At 50.4% G+C, this 24,402-nt stretch overlaps 1 protein-coding gene and 1 long non-coding RNA gene across 32 annotated transcripts in view; one reads left to right on the top strand and one right to left on the bottom strand.

The window, feature by feature from the left end:
- The window catches only part of RIMBP2 (RIMS binding protein 2), a 250,731-nt gene that overhangs the window by 214,432 nt on the left and 11,897 nt on the right, over window positions 1-24,402 (top strand). For 16 of the 31 annotated variants that reach the window (XM_070275539.1, XM_070275533.1, XM_070275536.1 and 13 more), the window contains 7 exons: window positions 1,051-1,202; window positions 3,071-3,532; window positions 5,533-5,676; window positions 8,339-8,497; window positions 14,463-14,583; window positions 20,111-20,295; window positions 21,530-21,698. In XM_070275539.1, coding sequence (XP_070131640.1) covers window positions 1,051-1,202; window positions 3,071-3,532; window positions 5,533-5,676; window positions 8,339-8,497; window positions 14,463-14,583; window positions 20,111-20,295; window positions 21,530-21,698 — 1,392 coding nt within the window. Of the gene's footprint in view, window positions 1-1,050; window positions 1,203-3,070; window positions 3,533-5,532; window positions 5,677-8,338; window positions 8,498-12,219; window positions 12,928-14,462; window positions 14,584-20,110; window positions 20,296-21,529; window positions 21,699-24,402 lie in introns of all 31 variants that reach the window. The other 15 variants (XM_023647338.2, XM_023647340.2, XM_070275526.1 and 12 more) reach the window with 2 other exon arrangements.
- Window positions 10,635-14,110, bottom strand: LOC138925360 (uncharacterized). Its single transcript, XR_011441404.1, has 2 exons — window positions 13,277-14,110; window positions 10,635-11,965 (listed from the first exon to the last, which is right to left on the bottom strand). It is a non-coding gene; the product is annotated as an uncharacterized lncRNA (long non-coding RNA).

Raw genomic sequence — 24,402 nt, 5'->3', positions numbered from 1 at the left:
TGTGCTGAGATCACAGGAGTGTGAGGATTGGTGAGATGAAGTATGAGAGTGAGAAGAAGGCGCAGCATGTGGACATCCTCAGGGAACAGCCCCTGCTCTCCTCCCTGGAAATCTGGAGCTGGGGGGCTTCAGCTGGGCCCTGGAGCGTGTGGAGCCTTCCCTCAAAGTTACAAATCCATTCCTTCCCATCCTTCCAAGTGGGCAGATGTGGGGAGTTTTGCACAGACCTAGAGGAAAGGGTCAGTGCAGGATGGGCAATCCTGCTGTCCCCAGGAGCCGCCCAGAATGACTGGTGACATGAGCCCTGCCTCCTTGTTGCTCAAGTCAACTACTCAAGACTTCATCTCGCAACATCCAACAAGCACAGTTCCAACCGGCTTCAGCACAAAAGGAAGTGTGTCAGCGGGTGCAGCTGGAAAGTCTGTGTGCAGAGCTGGATTCTCGGGTTCACACGGCTTCATTAGAACCCCGTCTCTCTCCATCTTTCAGTTTTGTCCTTCTCCCACCAGCTGGCAAGATGGGTGCTCAGTGGTCCAGGCTTACGTTCAATGAAGGCTCAAGTCCAGGCTTAAGTCCAATGAAGAGAGAGAGAGAAGGATGGAGGGAAGGCAGGAGGGAGGAAGAGGGGAGCAGAAGAGGAGGGGAGAGGCAGAGGGAGGGATCCCTCTCCTCTGCCCAACACTGCGATCTCCTTGGCCCGTCCAGAACTGATCATGGGGCTGACCAGCCAGTCCCGAATCACCGGCTGGCCTGGCAACAGGGTCCAGGTAGCTTTGTCCAGTCACATAGGCTGAGAGCCAGGCAGCAGGCGTTTCTGGAAGGGAGAATGAATGCCCCCAGAGGTTAAGGCCACAGTGCAGCACGCATCCTGGGAGCTGCTGCTTTCCCGAGCTCTCTCTGCCTCTTTCACACTTCCTAATCTCTCCTCCTGGCCCTGGCAACTTTAACGAATGACGTCATTTCCAAGTGAGACCCTCCAGGTGTAGTATAGTAACAGCTCACCTGCCAGGGGCCACGCTCTGAAACTTCTCTGCCTTCTGTCCCCTTCAGGTCCTCCGGCTCCCCCACAAGATGTCACTGTCCAAGCTGGGGCCAGCTCAGCCACCGTGCAGGTCTCCTGGAGGCCGCCCACTCTGACGACCACCGGGCTGTCCAATGGAGCCAATGTTACAGGCTATGGCGTGTATGCAAAGGGACACAGGGTGAGTTTTGTTGGGGGGGTGCACCCAGGACTGGCCCGATATCTGCTCAGTGTGGGGTTGACCATGGGAAGCGTCTTTCCTCCCTCCTCCACCCCAAGATCCACCAGCACTTATTAAACACCACCCACACCGCCACCCCAAGGCCTGGCCACAGAGCACTGAGAACCCCATCCATTTTTGTCCCCCTCCTTTCCAGAATTCTCACTGCCTCCCTTCCACTCTGATTATCTGCCCTGCTTTGGACCTTTTCTTTTCTCCTCCCCTCAGTATTAAAAACCCACTTGTCTTGAGTCCCACAGTATGAGGGCCCCCTCAAAACGTGACTGGCCTTTGAATTCCAATGAACTGATTCTTGGCAAGATGGTATTAAGGCCCAAAGGGGAGCACTCCTGGCCAACACTGTAGGGTCTGCCCATCAGCAAATGACCGGGCCTTGACTCTGAGAAGCAAGCCTGTCCTCAGGCTTGCAGCAGGGAAACCCATCACATCAGCCCCATGCCTGTGCTGGCACATGAAATAGACACAGCTGCCTGTGGGGGAGGCTTGAGAAGCTTCTGTCTATCCTCCATCCTTCCCATCCCGTTTGTCCCAAGGAGGAGGGAGTGAGGTATTTGATGGACAGATGTGAGTGGCTGAGCTCTCTCCCACTTGCTCTGTGAGAGCTGCCTGCTGCACGCTGCACGACTCCCCTCTGCTCCCCACTCCTGCAGGCTGCATGACTCCCCTCTGCTCCCTTCCTCCTGCAGGTTGCATGACTCCCCTCTGTTCTCCCCCCTCCTGTAGACTGCAAGACTCCCCTCTGCTCCCCTCCTCCTGTAGGCTGCATGACTCCCCTCTGCTCCCTCCTCTTGCAGGCTGCATGACTACCGTCTGCTCCCCCCTCCTGCAGGCTGCATGACTCCCCTCTGCTCCCCCCTCCTGCAGGCTGCATGACTCCCCTCTGCTCACCCCTCCTGCAGGCTGCATGACTCCCCTCTGCTCCCCTGCTCCTGCAGGCTGCATGACTCCCCTCTGTTCTCCCCTCCTCCTGCAGGCTGCATGACTCCTTTCTGCTCCACCCTCCTGCAGGCTGCATGACTCCCCTCTGCTCCCCCCTCCTGCAGGCTGCATGACTCCCTTCTGCTCCCCCCTCCTGCAGGCTGCATGACTCCCCTCTGCTCCCCTGCTCCTGCAGGCTGCATGACTCCCCTCTGTTCTCCCCTCCTCCTGCAGGCTGCATGACTCCTCTCTGCTCCACCCTCCTGCAGGCTGCATGACTCCCCTCTGCTCCCCTCCTCCTGCAGGCTGCTTGACTCCTCTCTGCTCCACCCTCCTGCAGGCTGCATGACTCCCCTCTGCTCCCCTTCTCCTGCAGGCTGCATGACTCCCCTCTGTTCTCCCCTCTCCTGCAGGCTGCATGACTCCCCTCTGCTCCCTTCTCTGTGGGGAAGTCCTCCTGTGGCAGGTCCTGCTCGTGCAGAAGAGGCCTCAGTCCTGTCTTCTCACTGCAGTAGGAAGCCCAGTTTGGCCTCGCCCAGCCCCTTCCTTCCGCTCAGCTTTGGCAGTAGTAAACCTCCTGTTGTGATCCCTCTCTGGCCCCTGCCTCTCTTGGTTCTGAACTGGGAAGAAAAGGGGCGTGCTTAATGGCCCTCCCAGCCTCCAATGGCTGGGCAGATCCTGGGGCCTGCAGGCCTCCCCTGCCTGGCCCTCTCTGAAACTTACCTGATTTCCAGGCTGCGCCATGTGGTTTGGGTCGGATGTAGTTTGGGCCCCAGTCCCTGACTACGAGAGGCAGTCTGAGGGCTGGCCTTTCCCATTTCACGGGCACATGGAGAGCAACTGCCTGTGATACCCGGGGCCAGCTGTGAGCTGCCTTTCTCTATGCGCAGGTGGCTGAGGTCATCTCCCCGACGGCGGACAGCACAGCCGTGGAGCTCGTGCGGCTGCGGAGCCTGGAAGCCAAGGGTGTGACTGTGAGGACCCTCTCTGCGCAGGGCGAGTCCATAGACTCTGCTGTTGCTGCCATTCCCGCCGACCTCCTGGTGCCTCCAACCCCTCACCCCAGAACTGCTCCCACACCGAAGCCATTAGCAAGTGCCGGAGCCCCTGATACCAAAGATGAACACCTGGGTCCCCATGTCAAGGTGGACGAGGCCTGGGAGCAGAGTCGGGTGCCTGCCCCTGCCCACGGGCACATGCTGGAGCCGCCTGGCCTCCAGGGCCCGGGTCCCGCAAGGCGGTCGCCCTCGCCCAGCCGGATCCTCCCGCAGCCACAGGGCACCCCGGTTTCCACCTCTGTCGCCAAGGCCATGGCCCGGGAAGCCGCGCAGAGAGTGGCCGAGAGCAGCAGGGTAAGATTGAAGAGGTTTTCCTCATTGGTTCTGCCGCTCCTGGAATGTGTTCCATCCCTGCAGCCCAGCTGGGATGGAACGTTCCAGCAGCACCGTGAGTCTGCAGAGAAGCGCTCGGAACGCTCGGGATCTGCCTTGACTTAGAAGGGAGGATGTCACGTGTGTCCTTCAGTGTCCCCTTGGGCTATGTTCAGCCCTGATCCTGATGGAATCAGAATGCTGGATGTTTTGCAAATATGGACCCAGATAACCAGACCAAATGCCTGTCTACCAGCCTGGCTTAGAAACTGGGTGTGAGCAACCCACCAGCCAGACTTTGGTCTGTGTCAGGGGATCTGAGAGGGGCCCGCTGGGAGTCAGCTTGGGAACCCATCTTCCTAAACAAGGCACAACTCCTGCCTCCGCTCGCTCTGGAGTTGTGTGTATGTGTGTATACATGTACATGCACACACGTAGACAGACATATTTACACACGCATATATACCTACATAATACACATATAGACGACACACATATGGTTGCATGCCTATTACTAGAAACAGTTGGGGCCATGGGGAGAAGGAGTGTTTAGATCACGGTGGGGCCATGTTCCTGACGGTGTGGCAATGAGACAAGAGATTTTAAGAAACACCTATGAAGTGATGCCTAGCAAAGCGGGTGAGCTGAGCTGGACGGGGAGCCCCTCGCTGCCTGGGACAAACCCCCCATCTCTTCCTCATGTGCGTCCATCTACCAGGGTGCCCGGCGTGTCTGCTGCGAGCCCGAGGTCAGGGCGCTGGGAGAGAGACAGCAGTCCTCTCGGCACTGCCCGGCCAGCCGGTAGGGTCTCACCAGGATGTGACCCCTGGCAGCGCCGTCTCTGAGATCCAGGTGGAAACGCCTGTGCCACCAGTGGGAGACGCTGACTTCCCTGGCATCCCCAGGGTTGGGGGCTGGGTCAGGGGACTTCATGAGGGGCGCAGTCCCCCAGAGGTCAGAGCTAAGTGGCACAGGCCACGTCCAGGACCCGGGAGGGATGCAAGCTACAGCAACAGTGCTTCAGCTACTTTCAAAAAACTGGGAGTCCAGGCTTTTATGTGATGTCTCCCAGTTTGTTCAAATTGGCCACGAATTCTTAAAAAAAAAAAATTAAACACTAATTTGTGATCTCTGACTGAAGAGAATGCTTCAGAACATTCACATTTATTTCCGGCCCAGTGCTTCTCTGCTCTGATTTCCTGCAGAGCAAAAGCCCAGGCCCCGAACATCAGCGTTGGGGGCTTCGGGCGAAGCTCCAGGGGCAGGAAGGGGCTGGCAGGTGAGTGCTGCCCGCTGTGCCCCTTCTGATGGCAGCCACACATCCTGCAGCCCTAAGACCCCCAGACAGGGCCCCCAGAGCTGGCTGCAGCAGAGACTGGGCCCAGGAAAGCTGGCCCACCTTCTGGAAGGTGTGGAGAAAAAGCACACATCTGAGATTCATTTTTCAAGAAAAGGATTTAGAGCCAGGCAAAGGTGGCAAATGGAGGGAGACGAGAAGTTCATTGGTGTCTGCGAGTGCCTAGCAATAGTTCTGGGGGCCGCCTGGTGGCCTAGTGGTTAAGTTCACGGCTCTGCGTCCGCGGCCTGGGTTTCACTAGTTCGGATCCTGGGTGCAGACCTAGCACTGCTCCTCAAGCCATGTGGCATCCCACGTACAAAATAGAGGGAGATTGGCATAGCTATTAGCTCAGCAACAATCTTCCTCACCAAAACAAACAAAAAAAGAAAGTTGTGGTAAGCGTGGGAGGGGACAGGAAGGTACAGCTGTGTCACACCCACATCAGAAAAGCCACCCTTGAGCCAGCGTGTTGGGTCACTTGACCCTGTGTTCCACATAATGGTTCCCAGAGGGCTGTGGGGTCGAGCAAAGGAAGGGGCAGAACCCAGAAGACGTGGAGCCTGGAGGCCTCCTTCCCTGCAGCTGCCCGGCTCCCCTGCTCCGCAGCCTCTGCTTACCCGCTTCTCCTCTTTCTCCCTCCAAGTTAGAGAAACGGAGCATCTTCCTGGAGAGGAGCAGCGGGCAATACACCAACTCCGACGAGGAGGACGGCTATGACTCCCCAGACGTCAAGAGGAGGGGCGCCTCGGTGGACGACTTCCTGAAGGGCTCCGAGCTGGGCAAGCCGGTGAGAGCAGGAGGAGAGTGCCTGCTGGCCCCCTGTGTCCCATCCGTCAGAGCCTAGCTGATGCCTCTGCGTAGGCCTTTGGAGACCCAAACACCCTGGCCCATGAGAAAGAGGAGGAGGGGCCAGGCCCGGGTACCCTAATTGCGGTAGAGTTGGAAAGTGTAGGCTTAACCAGGCCTGTGCGTTGGTGACATCATGTGGGGACAATTTCAAACATCTAAGGTGAGGCTTCCACCCTGCCTGGCTGCCCTGTGCTGGTATCTGGTCATGAAGGCGATTTGGGGGTCAGGTAAATCCACAGATGACCACCTGGTGTCAATTTAGCAGAACCTACCATTTGTGTGCTCACTTTTGTTAATCAGGCAAATGTTTTTGGACACCTGCTCTGTGCTAGGCATCATGGGAAATTCAGAAATCAAACGGTCAGCATCCTACCTGCAGAGAAACACAGTGTCAGTGCTTCCCCTTCTGCACCAGGCTTCTAATTAACAAATCCCTCCAGTGTGGGTTTGGTCGCCATTTTCTGGTTATGTGTATGCTAATAGAAATGTCCTTGAATGGTGTCAAGAATGGTGGACAGCAGGAGGGCAGGGTCTGGAGAGTCCTGAGATCTTGGAATGTCAGAGCTTGAAGACATATCAGACGCTGGGTCATCCAGCCCCCTCGAGACACACTCCCACAGCAGGGCAGTGTCACAGCCTCCATAAGAAGGAATCTCACAGACCTGGAGTCACATCCTGACGCTGCTGCTGCCTGCTGTAGCGCGGTAGGCAAGTTACCCAGCCTCTCTAGTCATCAGAGTCTTTATCTGTAAGATTAAAACAACTCTGTTTTCATTAATTTTAACATAAGAAAAGGAATGCCCAACTAATAATGAGTAAGATAACAAAGACATTTAATTACCCCACATCACAGGAAGGCTCAAGTGGGAGGTTGCAAGGTTGATAAAGCTGCTCAATTGTGTCCAGGCTCTGGGTTCTGAACCTTCCATTCGTTTGGCCTTTCATTGGCCTTTCATGGTTACAAAGTGGCTGCCATTGCTCCAATAATCACACCCTCATATGACAGCACCCCAAGGAGGAAAGAAGGAGTGGATAGAAAAGGGAGGGGACTTTATCCTCAGGCACTTTCCTCTTAACTTGGGAGAAAAATCTTTTCCAGAAGCTCCATCAGACTTCCCACTACATCTCACCAGGCAGACCAGGGTCACGTGCCTACCACCGAGAGAGGAATAGGATTCCTATGAATGGCTTATGAATGATATCTCTGGCAAAAACCAGAGACCTCCTTCCATCCCATGAGTTTATCCCTAACTCATCACTGGGTTTGAATCAATGAGACTGTGTTCTCGTCAGGGAGACCTTTCCCATAAGCCTTAGGAAGACCTCATTAAAACCAGCCTGATCTTTGTTTATTCATTTAAGACCAATTCACTTTTATGCTTCTTCTTGGTGCCTGATTGAAAGAACTAGGGCCAGAGCAGCTCAAACGCTGACACAGCAGCCCCTCAGGCTGAGAACACTCCGTCCCCTCTCGCGATGCGGCTCAGGCAGAGCCTGCTGCCTGGAGTGGTCCTGCTGTGTCCTCCTCAGCTGCAGTGAACTTAATGTGATGGGAAGTGCTTATGCGTCTTTATCTAGGGTAGTCATCGAAACCAGGGTGTTTTTAATAAATATGTCATGGGATGCTATTAAATACATTTGTCATGTCGCCCACCAGGAAAATAAACAGGATCCAACAAAAATAGAACGTCTTTATGGATGTTTTCACTCATAAATCTGAGCTCCTCAGGGTGTGCAGTTTGAGTTGCTGCAACTTTATTTATTTTGTTTTGAATACTCGAGATATTGGGTGACGGAGTGCTTTCCTTGTGCACGAGGACATGGCTGCTGAGTTGACATGGCACCGTCACTGCAGCGCCCCATCAGGGCTGTCTCCATTTCAGTGTGCATGGCTCCAAGTGTACTCACTTTGGGGGGTTGTCATGTTTCTGTGACAGTAACAGATCAGCTGGTATCCACATTATGGTTTGAGATCCCCAGCCTCTAAATTCTATAATATTTACTCTTAAGGAGGCTTTTCTATTGAACATTTTACACTGTCCCCAGCCTCTTCTCTGGGTCTCTCCACAATGGCACAGTCTTAATCTGGTGTCAGTAACCAAGCTGGGCACAGAGTGGACACAGCCTGCACACGGTTTCTGCTTTCTGCCCAGACCAGCGTATACATTACTGTGCCCTGAGCCCTCCTGCCACCTGAGTGTGCAACCTATAGCTTGAACCTTTGTTCAGCCACTAAGCTGGAGAGGCTGGTGGTACCCAGAAAAGTGGCGTTTACCCATGTATCTTATAAGTGGTGCTCTGTCCCACGCAGAGCCCAGGGTCTCTGTGTCTCTTCCCATCTGGCCTTGGCATTGAGAGACTCAGTCTGGTCCTCTCTCTGCTATCCCCACTGTCTGCGTGCTTGGTGAGTATGTGGACATCTAGGCCCATTTCCTTACTTCTAAAGTGGGAGCACAGACAGACACCCAGCCTGGTCTTGGAGCTCATGAGGTAGTGAGAAAGGGAAGGGGCAGCGAGGAGACCCTTGGGGCCTCTGATATCTGGAAGAGCTCCACGGCCGAGAGACGCCCTCCATCTGTGTCCCCTTTGCCTGCCCCCAGCCGCACTGTTGCCATGGAGATGAGTACCACACGGAGAGCAGCCGCGGGTCTGACCTCTCAGACATCATGGAGGAGGACGAGGAGGAACTCTACTCCGAGATGCAGCTGGAAGACGGGGGCAGGCGGCGGCCCAGTGGCACATCCCACAATGCCCTCAAGGTCAGTGGCTGAGGGGTACCGCTTCCTCCACAACGACCAGGAGTGGCCCCATCCCTGTCCATTTGCTGGGGCTGTGGAGGCCGGCTCCAGAGGGGTCTGGCCCTGCCATGGGAAGCCCATGGATTTGGAGTGGCTTCTTTCTTACTGCTGAATTTGCATTCAGGAATTCCCTGAACCTCCTCCTCTTTGCCAAAACGTCTGGGTGAAGGAGTTTGGGACAATGCTTTTGACACCCCCCAGAGGGCACCCAGCTCTGTATGAGGACTTTATTGGGAGAGAACAGAACAGGGGAGCTTTCCTCCCATCCCCATAGCCTCAAGGGCTCCTCCATAGAGAGGCAGCAGCTGGGAGTGTAGGAATCAGCCTCTGAGTCAGAACCAGAGTTTGGGGACGTGGGGGTCCAGCTAGGGGAATGGAACAAAGACTTCCTAAGAGGAAAGAACTGAGGTGGGCCCTGCCCAAGGGTGGAAGGGAGGAGCAGGAGGTGGGGCAGGCATGGGGAGGTCAGAGGAGGGCTGGGCATGGAGGGATGGCATCCTGGGGGACAGGGGTCCACACACAAACCCCTCTGGACACTTCCCACCAGAGACCCTGGCATCCTCTGCTCCCACCTCTGGTGTGGCCATCAGTAGAGGGTTTGATGGGAGGTCACCTTAATGGATGCTGAGCTTAAGCCACTGTCGAGCTCAGGAAGAGGTTTGCCCTGGGTGCGCGTCCCTCTGTCCTTGCCTTGGGGGGCTGTCCTGCCGCTGCTGCTGCTGACTGTGCCAGCTCAGGCATTTATTCATTCCACTGAGCCCGTGAGCTGAGTGCCTCTGTGCACCAGGCCCTGTGCCAGGCTGGGGGCCACAAGGATGGACATGGTCCCAACCCTCCAGCTGTTCCCAACCTGCAGGGGAGACAGACAAAGTGCCAGGCAGCTGGTAGGACCTTTGTGGGTTTTTCAAATGAAAAAGGCCTTAGAGAAGAACATTCCACTGGGGGATGAAGCCCCAACCACTGAATTTCTCTAGAAACACAGAGTCACACATTTTGAATGGTGGACAGAAGGTACCATCCAGATCTGGCTGCCAACCTAGCACCTACTGCACAGAGAGACTGACTGATGTTTTCCCAGACGGCCCTGAACTGAGAACACGCCAGACGCTGTGCAAATCCTGCGTGGTTTCAGCTCCTGCTGCTCCTACGGCTCCTCCCCCGAGCCCCTGCCACCTCCCAAAGTGACTCCGAGCAGGATTCACGGGGAGCCCCAAGTTGCCCGGTGGGTGGTCCGTGTGACCTCCCCCACAACTTCCCACACCTTGCCCAGAACCTAGAGTTCCCTGCACATGCTCTCGGTTGGGCCAGGAGGAATGCAGAGTGCATTCCTGTTCGCCACTGCCCGCCAGCCTCCTCCTGTGCATGGAGGAAGCTCCTGGATGGCACTGCCTACAAACTCTCCAGCAAAGAACAAAGGGCACCTTCTCTCCTAGGGTGGAGGCCCAGAGAACAAGCAAGTTCGTTACAGACCAGATAGCAACTCCCACACCCATAGGCACAGCCTGCCCCCTTGGGAATAGCCATGTCCCACATATCGAGATGAGATCACGGCTGGCAGGAAGAGGGCCCCACGGCAGCCACATGCTCACTTTGCTTTGCCCACAGCATTCCTACGTTTTTAAAAAATCAGGTGGCTTTACAGGCTGATCTGTACTTCTGGTTTCTCTGTAGAAATTCTGAGATGTGGTGTGGGGATGTGGCTGCTCTGGGCCCACCTTCCCACGTGGCAACAATTAGGTGCAGCTGAGCCAGTTTCCTGACTAATGGGCTCGGTTCCCTCAGGCAGGTCCCAGCCTAGCCCTGGAGAGCTCCTGGGTGACTAATGGGCTCAGTTCCCTCAGGCAGGTCCCGGCCTAGCCCTGGAGAGCTCCTGGGTGAGCCCCTGTGCTCCTGGCCTTCACCGTCCTCCTTCACCCCAATACTCCTTGGAACAGATGCCTTGGTATCATGTCAGCAGATGAGAGATGGGTCAGCTGGCAGCGTGCATGCACATTCACCCTCTCACCTGCTGTCAGTGAGTTCCGAGCACATGCAGACATGGTGTTACGGGACCAAAGTGAGTCGTCTCCTTGGTGAGTTAATCAAACTGCACGAGTAGTTGTCACACAAAGCAGAAATTTTATTTGCAGCATGCAGCAAACAAAATGAAGACCACGGGGATGACTTCACAAAGCTATGGCTCCCTGAGCTTGGGGAGTGAGTGCCTTTGATTTGGGGTAGTGGATGAATATGCAAGAAGGAAGTGTTGTCATTCCACGTAGAGGTGGGCATGGGCTGGCAGATGTGCAGTTCAGATACACACCTCCACGTACATCTCATGTTGTTAATAAGATTTCAGCTTCTCCTGGGGTGGTGGTTTTACTATTAGAACGAGGTAAAGGTTACTTTTGTACACTTTTCCATTCTTCTGCACAGGCATCATTCCTGCAGTGTGGTTTGGGCTGGTCTGAGCCAGTTCAAGCTGGTGGGTAGCTATTTATCATCTTGAAAAACAACTTTGAGGAACTATTAAATGCTGATGGAACTTTTTAAGTAACTCTGGACAGTTAGCTGGTGACAATGGCATTAGGTAAACCTGCCAGGGTCCACGTGCTGGTGAAGCCCGCAGGCCGTGGGGGCAGACAAGGCAGTAAATCGTGACATCCCCAGGAGGCCCGTCCCTGCTGAGCATCCCCGGGAGGCTGTCAGGGGAGAGGCAGGGTATGGCTTGTCTGAAGAGTCCATGACGTCCTCCCAGAGGAGAGACACTTGTGTGGGGGGTCGTTCAGTGGGAGTGCATGTCTTTAGGGAGAGCACAAGCTGGGAGGTATTCCTGGCAGAGAATAGTTCGTGCAAGGCCATGAAGACGCACAGCCTACATTCCACGAACATATATTAGGCACCTCCTGGGTGTGCCAGCTCTGGGCCAGGCCCTGGAGCCCAAGAGAGTGGCGACATGGCTCTCCCCTCAGGCCCCGAACTCCAGGATCCAGGAGAGACAGACAGACCCCCAGGCCTTTGCAGACACTGATGAGCACGACCGTATAGCAGGTGCCATTCCAGGAGCTAGGATGCAGTGCTGAGTGACAAGGTCCCTGGTTCACCTGATGTTTTGGCCAGGGAGAAAGATGACACGTGAGCAAGATGGGAAGGAAGGATTTCAGAGGGTGCTGTGTGCCAGAAAGAAGATGACATGTCCAGTGGTGGGGACACTTAGGGGTTGGGGGCACTGTTTGTGAGCTGTCTCCAGTCACACCTGGCATCTGACGGCAGCCGCCTTCTGAGTTTCTGAGGGCGCAGGCAGAGGGCATGGGGTGCAAACTCTTGCTGCTCCGGGTGCACTGCCTGCAGAGCCAGGCACCTCGGCCACGTGACGCCTCCTGCCTCCATCCTCCCCGGGCCTGCACCTAGCTGCCTCTTCTTTCTTCGGTGTAGTCTCCTGGCCCGGCCCTGAGGACGGACATCCAGCCGCTCTCTGTTTGTGCTCTGCCTCCCACCTGCTCCGGCACCATCCATTTAACCCATTCTGTTCTCATTTCAGAGCCCGGCCAGAGCATGCCCTTGCCCCCCACAAGAAAGCATGCTTTCTGTTTCTCATTGCCCCTAAGACTAATTCTGTCTGTATTTTCTTTCCTTCCCTTGGCCCCCTTCATGTCTCACCATACACTGTTGCCCGGCACCTGTTCTAACACCTGCCCCCTCAGGAGTGCTATCAAAATAGGACCACTGAAGGAGCTTTCTTGGAACAGCCTGAGTTTCCCCAACAGACCCACCACAGTAAGAAACTTTTCAGTATCCCTGAAGTAGCGGAGGAGGATGGAGAGCTCTGTGAGTTCTTGCACAAACAGGGCTTAGGGTACTCCTCCAGGGCCAGGACTGTGCTGGCCAGAGAGCCCAGGCCTGCCAGGCCCTGCAGGGGCGACGAGGCCCTGCAGGGTTCCTGGTTCCCTGTGAAACCCAGGGGCCCAGAGGCTGGCCCCCAGGCCGCGGACTTTGTTCTGGAAAACAGAGGCTGTCGGTTCAGCCGCTTTGCCACCAGGAGCCCAGACAGTGGGCTGGACTGTGGGAGCGAAGAAGAAGAGCTGCGGCTTAGTTTCAGAAATCCTGCTAAGTGCAGCCCGGGCCCTGGGCAGTGTCCCTGCAGGAGGAGCCCGAGGCCCCTGCTGGCCCGGCGGCGGACGCTGACCCGGCAGAGCAGCATCGAGGAGGACTTTGGGGAGCAGGTGGAGGCCATCAGGAGCGATGACGCCCACCCGAGCCCAGAGAGACCCACCCCCAGGAAGTATGGCTGGGACGAGCCTGCGGGGCACGAAGACTTCCAGGATGTCTGGCAAAAAAGCATAAATGTGCCTGACACTCGGGCAGCCGCCCAGCACGCACAGCCAGCTGCCCGGGCTGCAGAGGGGCCTCTGGTGTGTGAAGTAAAGTCCCTCCTCACGTCCGCTTGCCAAACCAATCTGTTCTCATTCTTCCACCTATTCATTTCGGTGTCCATCCCTGGGGATCTCTCTGCTGGCTCTCTTTAGTTTTCCATGCATTTTTGATTTATTGAATCTCATTGCTTCCCAATCTTTTGATCATGCTGAAGATTTCTTTACTTTGCTTTAGAATAATGATTCCCCTCCCCCAGAATCAATAATGAGTATGGCTGCTTTAATTAAAGGACAACTGAATCTAAGTTTTAATTAAGGGTTAGCTGAACTACAATTAGCCAGAAGTTTGGCAACACATATTCTCTCAAAATGAACCCTAGGGACTTACCTGTGACTCCCGACCTCATTGAAGGTTTTCTTCTTGTGGTTTTGGTTTTCTTGTGGTTTTTTAGCCTTCATTCATAACTGAAAAAAAAAACAAACCAGAGAACCCTTACTGGAGAGATCCATTTTTGCATATTTCCAAAGTATTTTTTTCTGTTTCTTCCCTGTGTCCAGTTTTCAGAATGAATTTTCTGTCACCAGCTCCAGACACATCCCCCTGCCTTGTCTTCCAGGCTGTGAGTTGGTTTTCAAGAGTAGGGATCCATGCAAGGCTTCATTCATCTCTATATTGTATCCTCTTGCAGAACATTTGCTCTCGTCATGCTGAGCTTTTCAATGCAAACAGGTGAGATGTCACGTGGGCCAGGCCTTGGGTCTGAGCCGATGTGGTCTGACACACGTCCGCAAGAGGCTGGTGCTCCATGCCCTCCGGATGCCGGGCCCCGGCAGCCCCAGCCTGTGCCCACCTGTGACAAGCTAATTCCTGGAACTCCCTAAGCATTGCTCATTCCCTGTGTCCCTGAGAGCTTCCTGACTCAAATCACTAACCAGGCAGTGGAGGTTTTGCCTTGATTTTCTGATACGACTCTTACTTCAGCGCAAATTAGAGGTAAGCTGACCCATCAAGGAGAACCGTTCCAGTGAGCCCTGAAATGGGCTGGCGTCTTCGGGTTAGGGCCAAGACATTGCCATGAGTTTCAAAGTTGATAACGCACAGAAAATTCTGTCTCTGAGCTTTCGGTAACCTCACAGACAACTTCTCCAAGGGGGACATTTGGAAACGCAGGGTTTTGCCCACTGTTGGGATCTCTGGAGGAGGGCAGACCATACTGAGACTAGGTAGGGTCGTACGTGGTCAGAGGTGTTGAAGGTGTGAGGAATTGTACCTAGGCCACTCTCACTCTGGTTCAAGATATTCAGCTTCAGCAGCAGTAGCAGCAACAAAAAGATGTCCCCCAATGAACTCTGTCTCACCCCACCCTCCGTGTGTGGAAAAGCAACTCTGCCATGGAAGACAGGGGCCGGGGGCCAGCGGCTTTCTTCTCTTCCAGGTTATTCAGCTAACCTTTCAGTTAAAAGCTACGTTTAGTTGCCTTTAGAGCTTCTGCTTCTAAGTTGAATTGATTGGGCTAGCTTAGTCCTGTCCTTCCCAAGGCTGGCAAGACTCATGACTGTCGTTTTGTCTTCAGATTTTAGGAAACCCGGTGTTGGCGGGACGCGCTACTGAGAGGGCAGATCACGGGGGCCGGAGGTTTGCCCACGGCGGTGCTGGCCCCCAGAGGTCCCGGCCAGTGATGGTCCCGTCCATCGGTTAGTGGGCCTACTTGACGCCTTTCTCTTTCTTTCAACCGCAGAGCAAACAGCTGCTTAGTCCTTGATCTAAACATTTAAAAAAATTATTAGGAGTAACATTTTTAACTAAATACAGAAAACTCTTGATTATTTATGGCAAAAAGAAGACAGACACAGCACAAGGTAAATAAAACTTATTTGTAAGTATTCTCAAAATATCATATTGACTTTTTTACGTCAGTGTTCTTCCTGCAAATTTTTTTCCCTGGGGAGGCCAAACCATGTAAGCATTGAAGAGATCACAGTGTGTCATCCCTCCGCATGAGATGCTCACGGTCAAAGAAGCAGCAGAGGCAGGGATGCCGGCCCAACGCCAGGTGTCTCCAGGAGCCCTGAGTGATGGAGCGCTGTCTGTCTGCAGGAAACACTGTGGTGACTGGGTTAGAAGTTATAAGAAGCACCGTGAGGCCTGAATGTGTCCCCTGACGTGTGCTGCCCTCATCCATCTGGTTGCCTCCTCATTCATGAGTCATCCTCTGGCATCCCACTTCCATTCTCTTAATTACTTTTTGGAATTCAGCCAGTCATGCTGAAAGCTGTCATTTCAGTCATTCAAATCAATCCACCAAGAGGGGGAAGGTGGCTGGGAGGGAAGGTCAGATGGGAGGACTTCTATTATTGGAATGAATCACCGAAAAGACAATTCCAAAAAATATTATTATGCACAAGATAATGGAAGCTGGAAATCAGCACAAATAAACTAGCTTTATGTGAACACACACACACACACACACACCCCCAGAGCAAGGAGAACTGTTAATAGGATAGAAGTAGGTGAGAGGAAACATCTTGATGTGGCAACAAGGGCTTGAGGAAAACAACTCACGGACGGTCTAGGCACTTGGAAACACAGCTCTAATCGCACTTCAATGACTAGAGTTTAAAAGACACTCAGTCTTCTTTCACATCCACTAAAAATAAAGAAAGTCATTATTGGAGCTGGGCTGGTGGCACAGCGGTTAAGTGCGCACATTCCTCTTCGGCGGCCCGGGGTTCACCAGTTCGGATCCTGGGTGCGGACATGGCACCCCTTGGCAAAAGCCATGCTGTGGCAGGTGTCCCACCTATGAAAAGTAGAGGAAGATGGGCACGGATGTTAGCTCAGGGCCAGTCTTCCTCAGCAAAAAGAGGAGGATTGGCAGCAGTTAGCTCAGGGCTAATCTTCCTCAAAAAAAAAAGATTAAAAACAAAGAAAGTCATTCTAAAGCAAAAACAGATCCTCTAAAATTTTATCTTTCTTTCAGACATTTCTTCCTCATAGAGTCCAAACCATAGGGGAAAAAATGTCCTTTTTGATCTTTACAATTTTTAGAATATTTTTATTTTTATCAGTAAAAATTTCATAGGATGTTAAAGATCCTTTAAAAAGAGTATTTTCAGTTAATTGAAAAATAACAAATATGCACAGAGTTGGAAAACACTGATTTCTCTTATTACAGATGAACTAGCAGAGTTACACATCTACTGAGCCTAAATTACCGTGGAAGGTTCTAAATCCAGCATCTCTCGAGTCTTCACGTAATCTGTGTCTAATTCCCTGTGTAGCAAGCACACAGCTTGAACAGCTTCTCCTGGCTTACGAAACAGATGACTTGAGGGAGACTGACTGTCCTTAGAGACGAGCCGGAGGCAAGGCCAGCCCGCATTCATGACTCTGATCCTCCTCTCCCGTTGACCCTGGTCTCTGAGTCTTCCTTTCATTGCAACTGTAACGAGCGAGGCCTGCAAGCATCGCTCGTTAACTGAGCTGCTGTTGTTGGTGGAGCTGAGAAATTGATGTCGTGGGCACTACGACGGTGTCCTTTGGGGAGATCTGGTGGGTCTCCTGCCCCAGTCTCCCAGTATGGAGAAGGAAAGTCTTCTTTCAGAACTGAAAACTAGGTGATTCAAATTGCCAGTTGGGCAAGGAAGTAAAGGGAAAACATCAGTGCACCCACAGTCTTGCCAAGTGACCCTCATCATCAGAGAATCTGACAATCCTTTATTTGGGTTTGTCTTAAGGTAAAGAATTCAAAAGGCTACACACTTAATTTTAGTAAGACACTAGTTAAATTAGTAGAAAGGGAGTAATGTTAACACCTTAAGAAAAAGCCTCTTTAATAATGTAACTCAAAAGAATGTTAAATAAATCCCTGTTAGATTTGCTTTAATTGCGCCTGACTTCTTATCATGCAGTAACACAAGAAACCACACAAAAAGCATAATTAATAGCAAGGACTCCAGATATTCATACACATATATAGATACACATGCAGAAGGCCCTATTATATTTTCAGAGGACAAAAGTGAAATGTGCTCAGCAGCTACCAAAACAGAGGGGAATCCTGCCACTGATGCTAGGAAATGAACACCAGTGACGTGCGAACAGACTATTTTCCTCTAGTGCCTATTTACTTATATTTTTTTTGTGCAAATATCAGTAATTAATATTTTAGAAATCTGCTGTACTCCAAAAGCATCAGTTTTCTTTTTCAGAGGAACTTAAGTCTATAGCCATATACTTCATAAATATAGTTTTAATAAGCAATGCATTCACAATTAAATAAAAAAGTACACCTTTTAATAGTCTCTGGGTTTTCCAAATTGACAAAACAATGCCCCTCCTTATGTAAAAAGACAAAAATTATGTCACTCCACATCTGCTAACTTCTAGGTCATATAATCAGCATGAAGGCCTCAAAGCATCGACAGGCGACTCCGAAGGAAGATTTCATTGGGTTTACTTTCTTTCTTTGTAATTTTTGGTCTATTTCTTAATTGAGTTATTTATCTGTCAGATGAGAAGGCCAGAGGGTATCCCCTTCTAAAAACAAAGCACCACATTCGAGAGGCTTCTGTTCACTGATCGACTGTGAAAGTCTCTGTTTTCTCCCATTCCCCGATTTCTTTGGCTACTGAGTTCACACAGCGAGAAGATGTAGCCAGTTTTCTCTGTGTGCAGAGAGGAAACATTCAAATGAATAGAGAAACAAAGCCTGGCCCTTTAGAAAAGAGACCTCTTTTCCACGGGTTTCCGTGCAAGGAGAACATGACAAGCTATACAATCTGTTTCATTAGATGATTCCCTTTTTCTCCGTAGAACTTACAATGGATAGGATCAGTGGTGGTGGTTGGTCTTGGTTGGGTAGTGAGGGAAATATTCACCTGTAGAAGATTGTGCTTATTCTCGCAGCACGGACAGACTCAGGAGCCAACTCAGGCAACTCATGAGCCCTGACTTGGCACATGGTATGCAGACCCTTTCTCCTTCCCAAGAAAGGCCCACTTAACTGTGACCTGATAATAACCTTCCCAGGGCCAAGACCCTTCCACAGCAGGGCAGAGGGGAGGAAGGCCCACTCCTGTCAGACCTACACCTGGAGGTAAGTTCTTCCTTTAGTCCAGCCTGCCACCAAGAAAGAGAAGGGCCTCCCAGTCACTCACTCTAGTTGCTGGTGAAGCCAGGTTTCCATGGACGCATTCCTTGGAGGCTGCCGTTCTCTTCCCTCCGAGGTCTGGTTTTCATGAAGTGTCTAATGCACCCTTTCCGGAAGAAAATATAGTGGTGTCCCTCATAATCACACTTTCATTTATACATAATCAACTATGAATGCTCAAACCACCTCTGCCCCATCCCTACCCTCCATTTCTTCCTCCCAAAACCAGAAAGAGATCATGCAACAGTGTGGGCAATTCTGCCCACTGTTTTCATTGAACATGTACTCTCTGGATGGAGCCTTCGATGGGACCCTAGCCTGAGATCGCCTTATCAGTCTCACGCCTACATGCCTCCCATAGTGTGAGCCCTTGTCATGCTCGGTGTGATTTTGGATTTAAAGATATAAAGACACTATTTTCCACATATCATGCCCCCTGAGCATGAGCCACCTACTGAGAACATGCGCTCCAATGTAGACTATGGAGTGACTTAAAATATCTTCAAGGATCATGTGGACCATACCCAACCCTCCCCCCATGAACTGACCTAGCACCTGACCCACAATCGCACATGTCAACTCAGCTGGAGAAGCCTTGAGAACCCCCTGGGCAAACCCCACCAGAGCTGTAGCCATGATTCTCCCTCACTGACATTTTCCCACAGCTGAAATGGCATTCACTAGATCCATTGACATTGGTGCTAAGTTCCTTCTGCAAATCTCCAAGACATCTGACTGAATCGAAACAAGCATCCTGCTGCTGCTGCTCAGGGTTCTCTCTGCCATCAGCCACAAGCATGAGAAATCATCACACAGCTGTGCACACTGGGATCTTCATAGGGCATGGGGTGGCTTACCATTAGCTTCACGCTATTTAATTTAGATAACATTCGAATCTAGAAAAAAATTATGACATCTTTTCATTGTCTGTAAACAAGAGACAATCAAAACCAGTGTGAAGGTATGAATGAGACCTGCTGTTTAAAAGGCGCGTTCCCTAGCAGAAATGAAATTACTGAATTTTTAGATTATCTAGGCATCCTAAAAAGATCCTGAATTTAAATGTCAACAGTTCACTGCATTTTAAAAGTTAAACTTCCCGCAGCTAAAGCGCTTTTTATTTGTCAACTGCATTTTCTTGCTGGTGAAAGCAGCGCATTGCTTGGTTCTCTCTCCGCCTCTCCTGTCTTTTCCGCACGCCTGAGACACCCTCTCATCCCTCCTCCTGTGCTCCTCATGCTGCTAACAAAAGTGTCGACTGACTGCTTGTCCCAACGCCCCCTTCTGATGGGTGGAGTTTTTCTTTCTTCCCTCTGATGTTCTGAGTCCTTCTCATATGGTCAGAACAATATTATGTCAGCATATTCTATCTATTTAATGATCTACATCATATATATAAGGATATCTAATAATATATATGCATATATATTAGGATTTCAAAAAGAATAATTTTTAGAAGCTGGATGGTAAGTGGAGTTGAAACTCAGTTCTGCCAGGAAGTCACTAATTCAGGGCAATGAAGAATGCATTCGTTGCCACTGAAACATGGAGAGTGAGGTGAACAGCTTGTCACCTGTGCCAAACTTTGACTAACACACAAGTGCATTTTAAGCCTCTGATGTACCTGAGCTGATTGTTATGGAAACACATAGTGGGTTTCTGTGTGCACAGCCTCGAATGGCCTGTTCAGGGTGGTGCTGTCTGAATCCCCCATGTGACCCAGGGAACCGTGCACCTGTCCCTCTTGCCCAGGCTTGCTCTTGCGTGAGGTCGCTCGGCAAAGGCATTTCTCTCTCTTGGTCTTCACACGCGATGTGGTGAGATTCACATGCGGCTTGTGTTTTATGATAGCGATTTGCTTTTCAAATCCATCTCTGTCGAGGTAGTCCATTTCTGCCTACGTATTAAGCCACAAACGTTTTTAAAATGACAGAAGTTAAAGTGCCGTAGGCATCCTCCTCATTTTTCAAAACCACATTTCATGTCATAGCACAAGTTTCTGAGTGAAATGGGGGAATCACTGGCAGGAGTCACCCAGCACGCTGTCCTTTATCCCCATGTGCTCCCAGATGAATACGGCGGGCGAGACCGTCTCTCTCCAGACTTCTATGAAGAGTCAGAGACCGACCCTGGTGCCGAGGAGCTGCCAGCCCGGATCTTTGTGGCTCTTTTCGACTACGACCCACTCACCATGTCCCCAAATCCAGATGCTGCGGAAGAGGAGCTTCCCTTTAAGGAAGGGCAGATCATCAAGGTGCGAGGGGCAGGGGTGCTGTGGGCTGTGCTGAGACCTGGGGTGGTTCTCGCTAAGGGGCTGCGGATACTGACAGTAGGGAACAAAGTCAGAGAGAAGTCAGCTGACCTTCTCCAAGAGACGACGTGCAGTGAAAATACAGCTGGGCACTGGGGGCCTTTAGGACATTAGGAGCCGACCTCATGAAAGTCCCGAGGTTGTCAGAGGAGCCCGCTGGTGGAGGGACAGCCGTGGAGTCCCGCCTCTGCCTTTAATGACTTCTGTGTCCTCACGGAAGTCACTTCTCTAGTGTGTGCTTCATCAGTGACATGGGAGCAATATCCTTCCCTCGTCTACCTGGTAGGATTGTGTGTACATGTGCACACGTGCACAAACACACACACACACTTAAACATGTCCTGTAAACTAAAGATTCTATTAGGTCCTACAGACTACCAATTTAGAAAGACGACTTTGACATATGTAAGACCTTAATTTCAGGAAGGAAGGAAGGAAGGAAGGAGCAAGGGAAGGGAGCCCTCACCAGCCAGAGGCTGGAGGTCACCATACCTTAGTTCCTAACACATCAGCCTTCTGCTCAGCGTAGAAGGAGCAGCCTGTGAGTTTGAAGTAGGAAAATGAGAAAAAGTGTGATGCTCAGGAGGAGAGGAAAAAGAGGGCCTTGAATCCTAAGCTTGCAAATTTATGAACAGGCACTGAAAACTCACATTTGAAAGTGGTTATATTTGCCCTATAAAATAGTTAGGGCTTATAAAGGATGGTGACGCTTACCCCGGAGAATAATATATTAAGAATCTCTCTGTTAGTCAAGATTTTTAACTTTTAGAATACCCAACACATGGCCCTGTCTTCTTAGGGAGGAACTCATTTGCTATGGACGGAAACACTTCTACTTGTCATCTATGTAGCACTTCTACATGGGGTGGGGGTGTCAAGCACGCCTTTAACTCGTGTGGGCTCAAACACACACACTCATCCACGCAAAGCCATGGCCTCGCTTGCAGTCCCTATATGCTGGGAAGCCCAGCGGGTTGACCAAACGTGGAGGAAAAACTGATCTTAGACTTGTGGATTTACTGGGGAGGGCTACGTGCACACATCTACAGCACACAGGCAGGTGATTTATGGTATTCTTAAAGTATGTGTTTGGTTGTGTATGACTCTTCTGTAAACTGAACTGATGTATTTCTGAACCAACCAATCACAATGCCTGGACTTCTTCCTGTGGCTCTAGGTTTATGGTGATAAAGATGCTGATGGATTCTACCGTGGGGAAACCTGTGCCCGGCTTGGCCTTATTCCCTGTAACATGGTCTCTGAAATCCAAGCAGACGATGAGGAGATGATGGACCAGCTTCTTAGACAAGGCTTCCTCCCTCTGAACACACCTGTGGAGAAAATAGGTAAGAGATGGCCCTGCTCACCCCTGAACCCGCTGGCTGGGCTGGGCTGCCTTCCCCAGCGTTTCATAGCACAGAATGCCAGCCCAGAGCAGGAGGCAGCACTGAGCAGAATCCAGTCTGTGCCATTTAACTGTAAACAGAGGAATCTGAAAAGTAAACATCAACTTTTCTTGGGCAAAACCCACTCTGCAAGCCAGGGTTGTAATAGCCCTGCACGCTTTGTGGACACTATGTACCTAAATATTTATGAAAACATGGGTGATCTTCTGATGGAAGATGAGGTGCAGCCTTGCTTACTAAAGGTCTGTCCCATCTAGAAAATAAACAACTGCTTTCTGGTTGTTTTGGACTGAATATGTGTCCCCCCAAAATTCATGTGTTGAAACCTGATCCTCAGGGTGATGGTGATAAAGATGGGGCCTTTGGGAGGTGATTAGGTCAGGAACGCGGAGCATTTATAAATGGGATTACTGATCTTAAAAAAGAGACCCCAGAGAGCTCCCTCGCCCCTTCTGTCACATGAGGACTCAGCGAGCGGGCTCCCACCAGACACAGAATCTGCTGGTGCCCTGATCCTGGACTTCCAGCTTCCAGAACTGTGACAAATCAGTGTCTGTTGTGTACAATCCCCCCGACAGTGGTATTCTGTTATAGCAGCCGGAACAAACTAAGACATTGGTAATATACTTTGAACATTGCCTATCTATAATAAATCTCCAGGGATGAGGGGGTCATGCTGTGCTTTCCATTCTTCCGGTGAATTTTGCTCATCCAAAAGGCATAAAAGATGTTCACCCTTTAATCTGGGTAGGTACTGAACTCCCTCGCTTATCAAGAACCAATCTACAGGCTCCAACGACCCAACAGCAACACTGTTTTCAGTGAGTTTTAAGCAACACTACCTTTATGATATTTAATTTTCCCCAAATGCATGGAAAATCTACTCGACAAAAGGCCTCTGCTTTTTCTAAATAGCTGTAGAAAGTAAGATCAGTTTTATGTCATTCATATCTAAGGTTTTAATACTCAAAACATTATATTCACTTCCAAATCAGACTTCAAAGACAAAATTCAGTGGTTCAAAGAATATGCATAAAGATAAACACAAAATCAAATAAAATGTTTCAACCTTGTTGGTATTAATGAACTCATTGTCTCAAGTTAAAATCCACATCTAATCCTCAAGATTTCGTATGAATATTCGCCCCACCTTGAATCTATGAGACTGAAGATCTCTGGGCTCTTCGCACCATCAACTCCCTTTCACTTTTGATCTCCTTTCCTGAAGTCAACTATGACCATTGTGAAGAGGGGAAAGACCCAGAAAGCCTGGAAGAGGTCTGCTAAAAAACAGCAGCTTCATTTACATTATCGATTAGATTTAATATCTGTTTATTCTACTTGTTTTTCCAAACGTGACTAGTTAAGGGAACCCAGCTGAGATATCTACTTGTCCGCCTATTACTAGGAAATGTCATTCTTAATGGTGAAAGACTGAAAACTTTCCTCCTGAGACTGAGAGGAAGGCAGCCCTGTCTGCCCTCCCCACTCCGTTCCCACATCCCACCAGAGCTCCTGACCTGAGCTGTACCGTGAGAGAAAGGAAGAAACGGAATATAGATTAGAAAGGAGAAATTAAACTTGTTCTATTCACAGATGACATGAAAATCTACTTAGAAAATCCCAAAGAATCTATTTTAACAGTTCTTAGAATTAACAAGTGAGTTTAGCAAGATCAATGTATACAAAACCAATTGTATTTCCATATGTTAGCAATAAAAAGTTTGAAATTTAAATTTAAAAAATAATACTATTTACAATAACATGACAAAGATGTGAAATACTTAGGGTTAAATCTAACAAAATAGGTGCAGGATCTGAATGCTGAAAACTACAAAATACTGATGAAAGAAATCAACGAATTCCTAAATAAATAGAGATATCATGTTCGTGGACTTAATACTGTTAAGATGTCATATTTCTCCAAACTGACCTATAGATTCCATACAGTCCTAATCAAAGACTGTGCAGGGATTTATGTGGAATCAATAAGCTAAGTCTAAAGTTTGCACGAAAAAGCAAAGGAGCTAGAATTGCCAAAACAATTTCTACAAAAAAAACCCCCAAACATCGTAGTCTCATGTAACCTGATTTCAAGACTTCCTGTAAAGGTAAACTAAGCAAGACAAGGTGGTGGTAGAGAAAGGACAGACACCTAGGTCATCAGAACAGAATGGACTCCAGAAACAGACCCACACAGAGATGGCCGAGGGATTTTCCACAAAGGTGAAAAGGCAGTTCAGTGGAGAAGGGAAAGTCTTTTTAGTAATAGGTGCTGGACATCCTTATGGCAAAAATGAATCTCAAGCCACACGCTCACCCTGTTAAAAAATTAACTTACATGCCCAGACCTGGACCTGTGGCCAAGTGGTTAAAGTTCCATGCGCTCTGCTTCAGCAGCCTGGGTTCGTGGGTTTGGATCCAGGGCGCAGACCTACTCCACTCGTCAGCCATGCTGTGGAGGTGTCCCATATAAAAAAATAGAGGAAGATTGGCACAGATGTTAGCTCAGGGCTAATCTTCCTCAAGTAACAAAAAGAGGAGGATTGGCAGCAGATGTTAGCTTGAGGTGAACCTTCCTTAGGGGGAAAAAATTAACTCAAAATTGAACTTTGTCTTAAATATAAAACTAAGATGATAAAAC

The sequence above is a fragment of the Equus caballus genome, chromosome 8 (genome assembly GCF_041296265.1).
Source record: "Equus caballus isolate H_3958 breed thoroughbred chromosome 8, TB-T2T, whole genome shotgun sequence".
Taxonomy (NCBI): Eukaryota; Metazoa; Chordata; class Mammalia; order Perissodactyla; family Equidae; genus Equus; species Equus caballus.
This window is presented reverse-complemented; position numbering and strand designations above follow the sequence as displayed.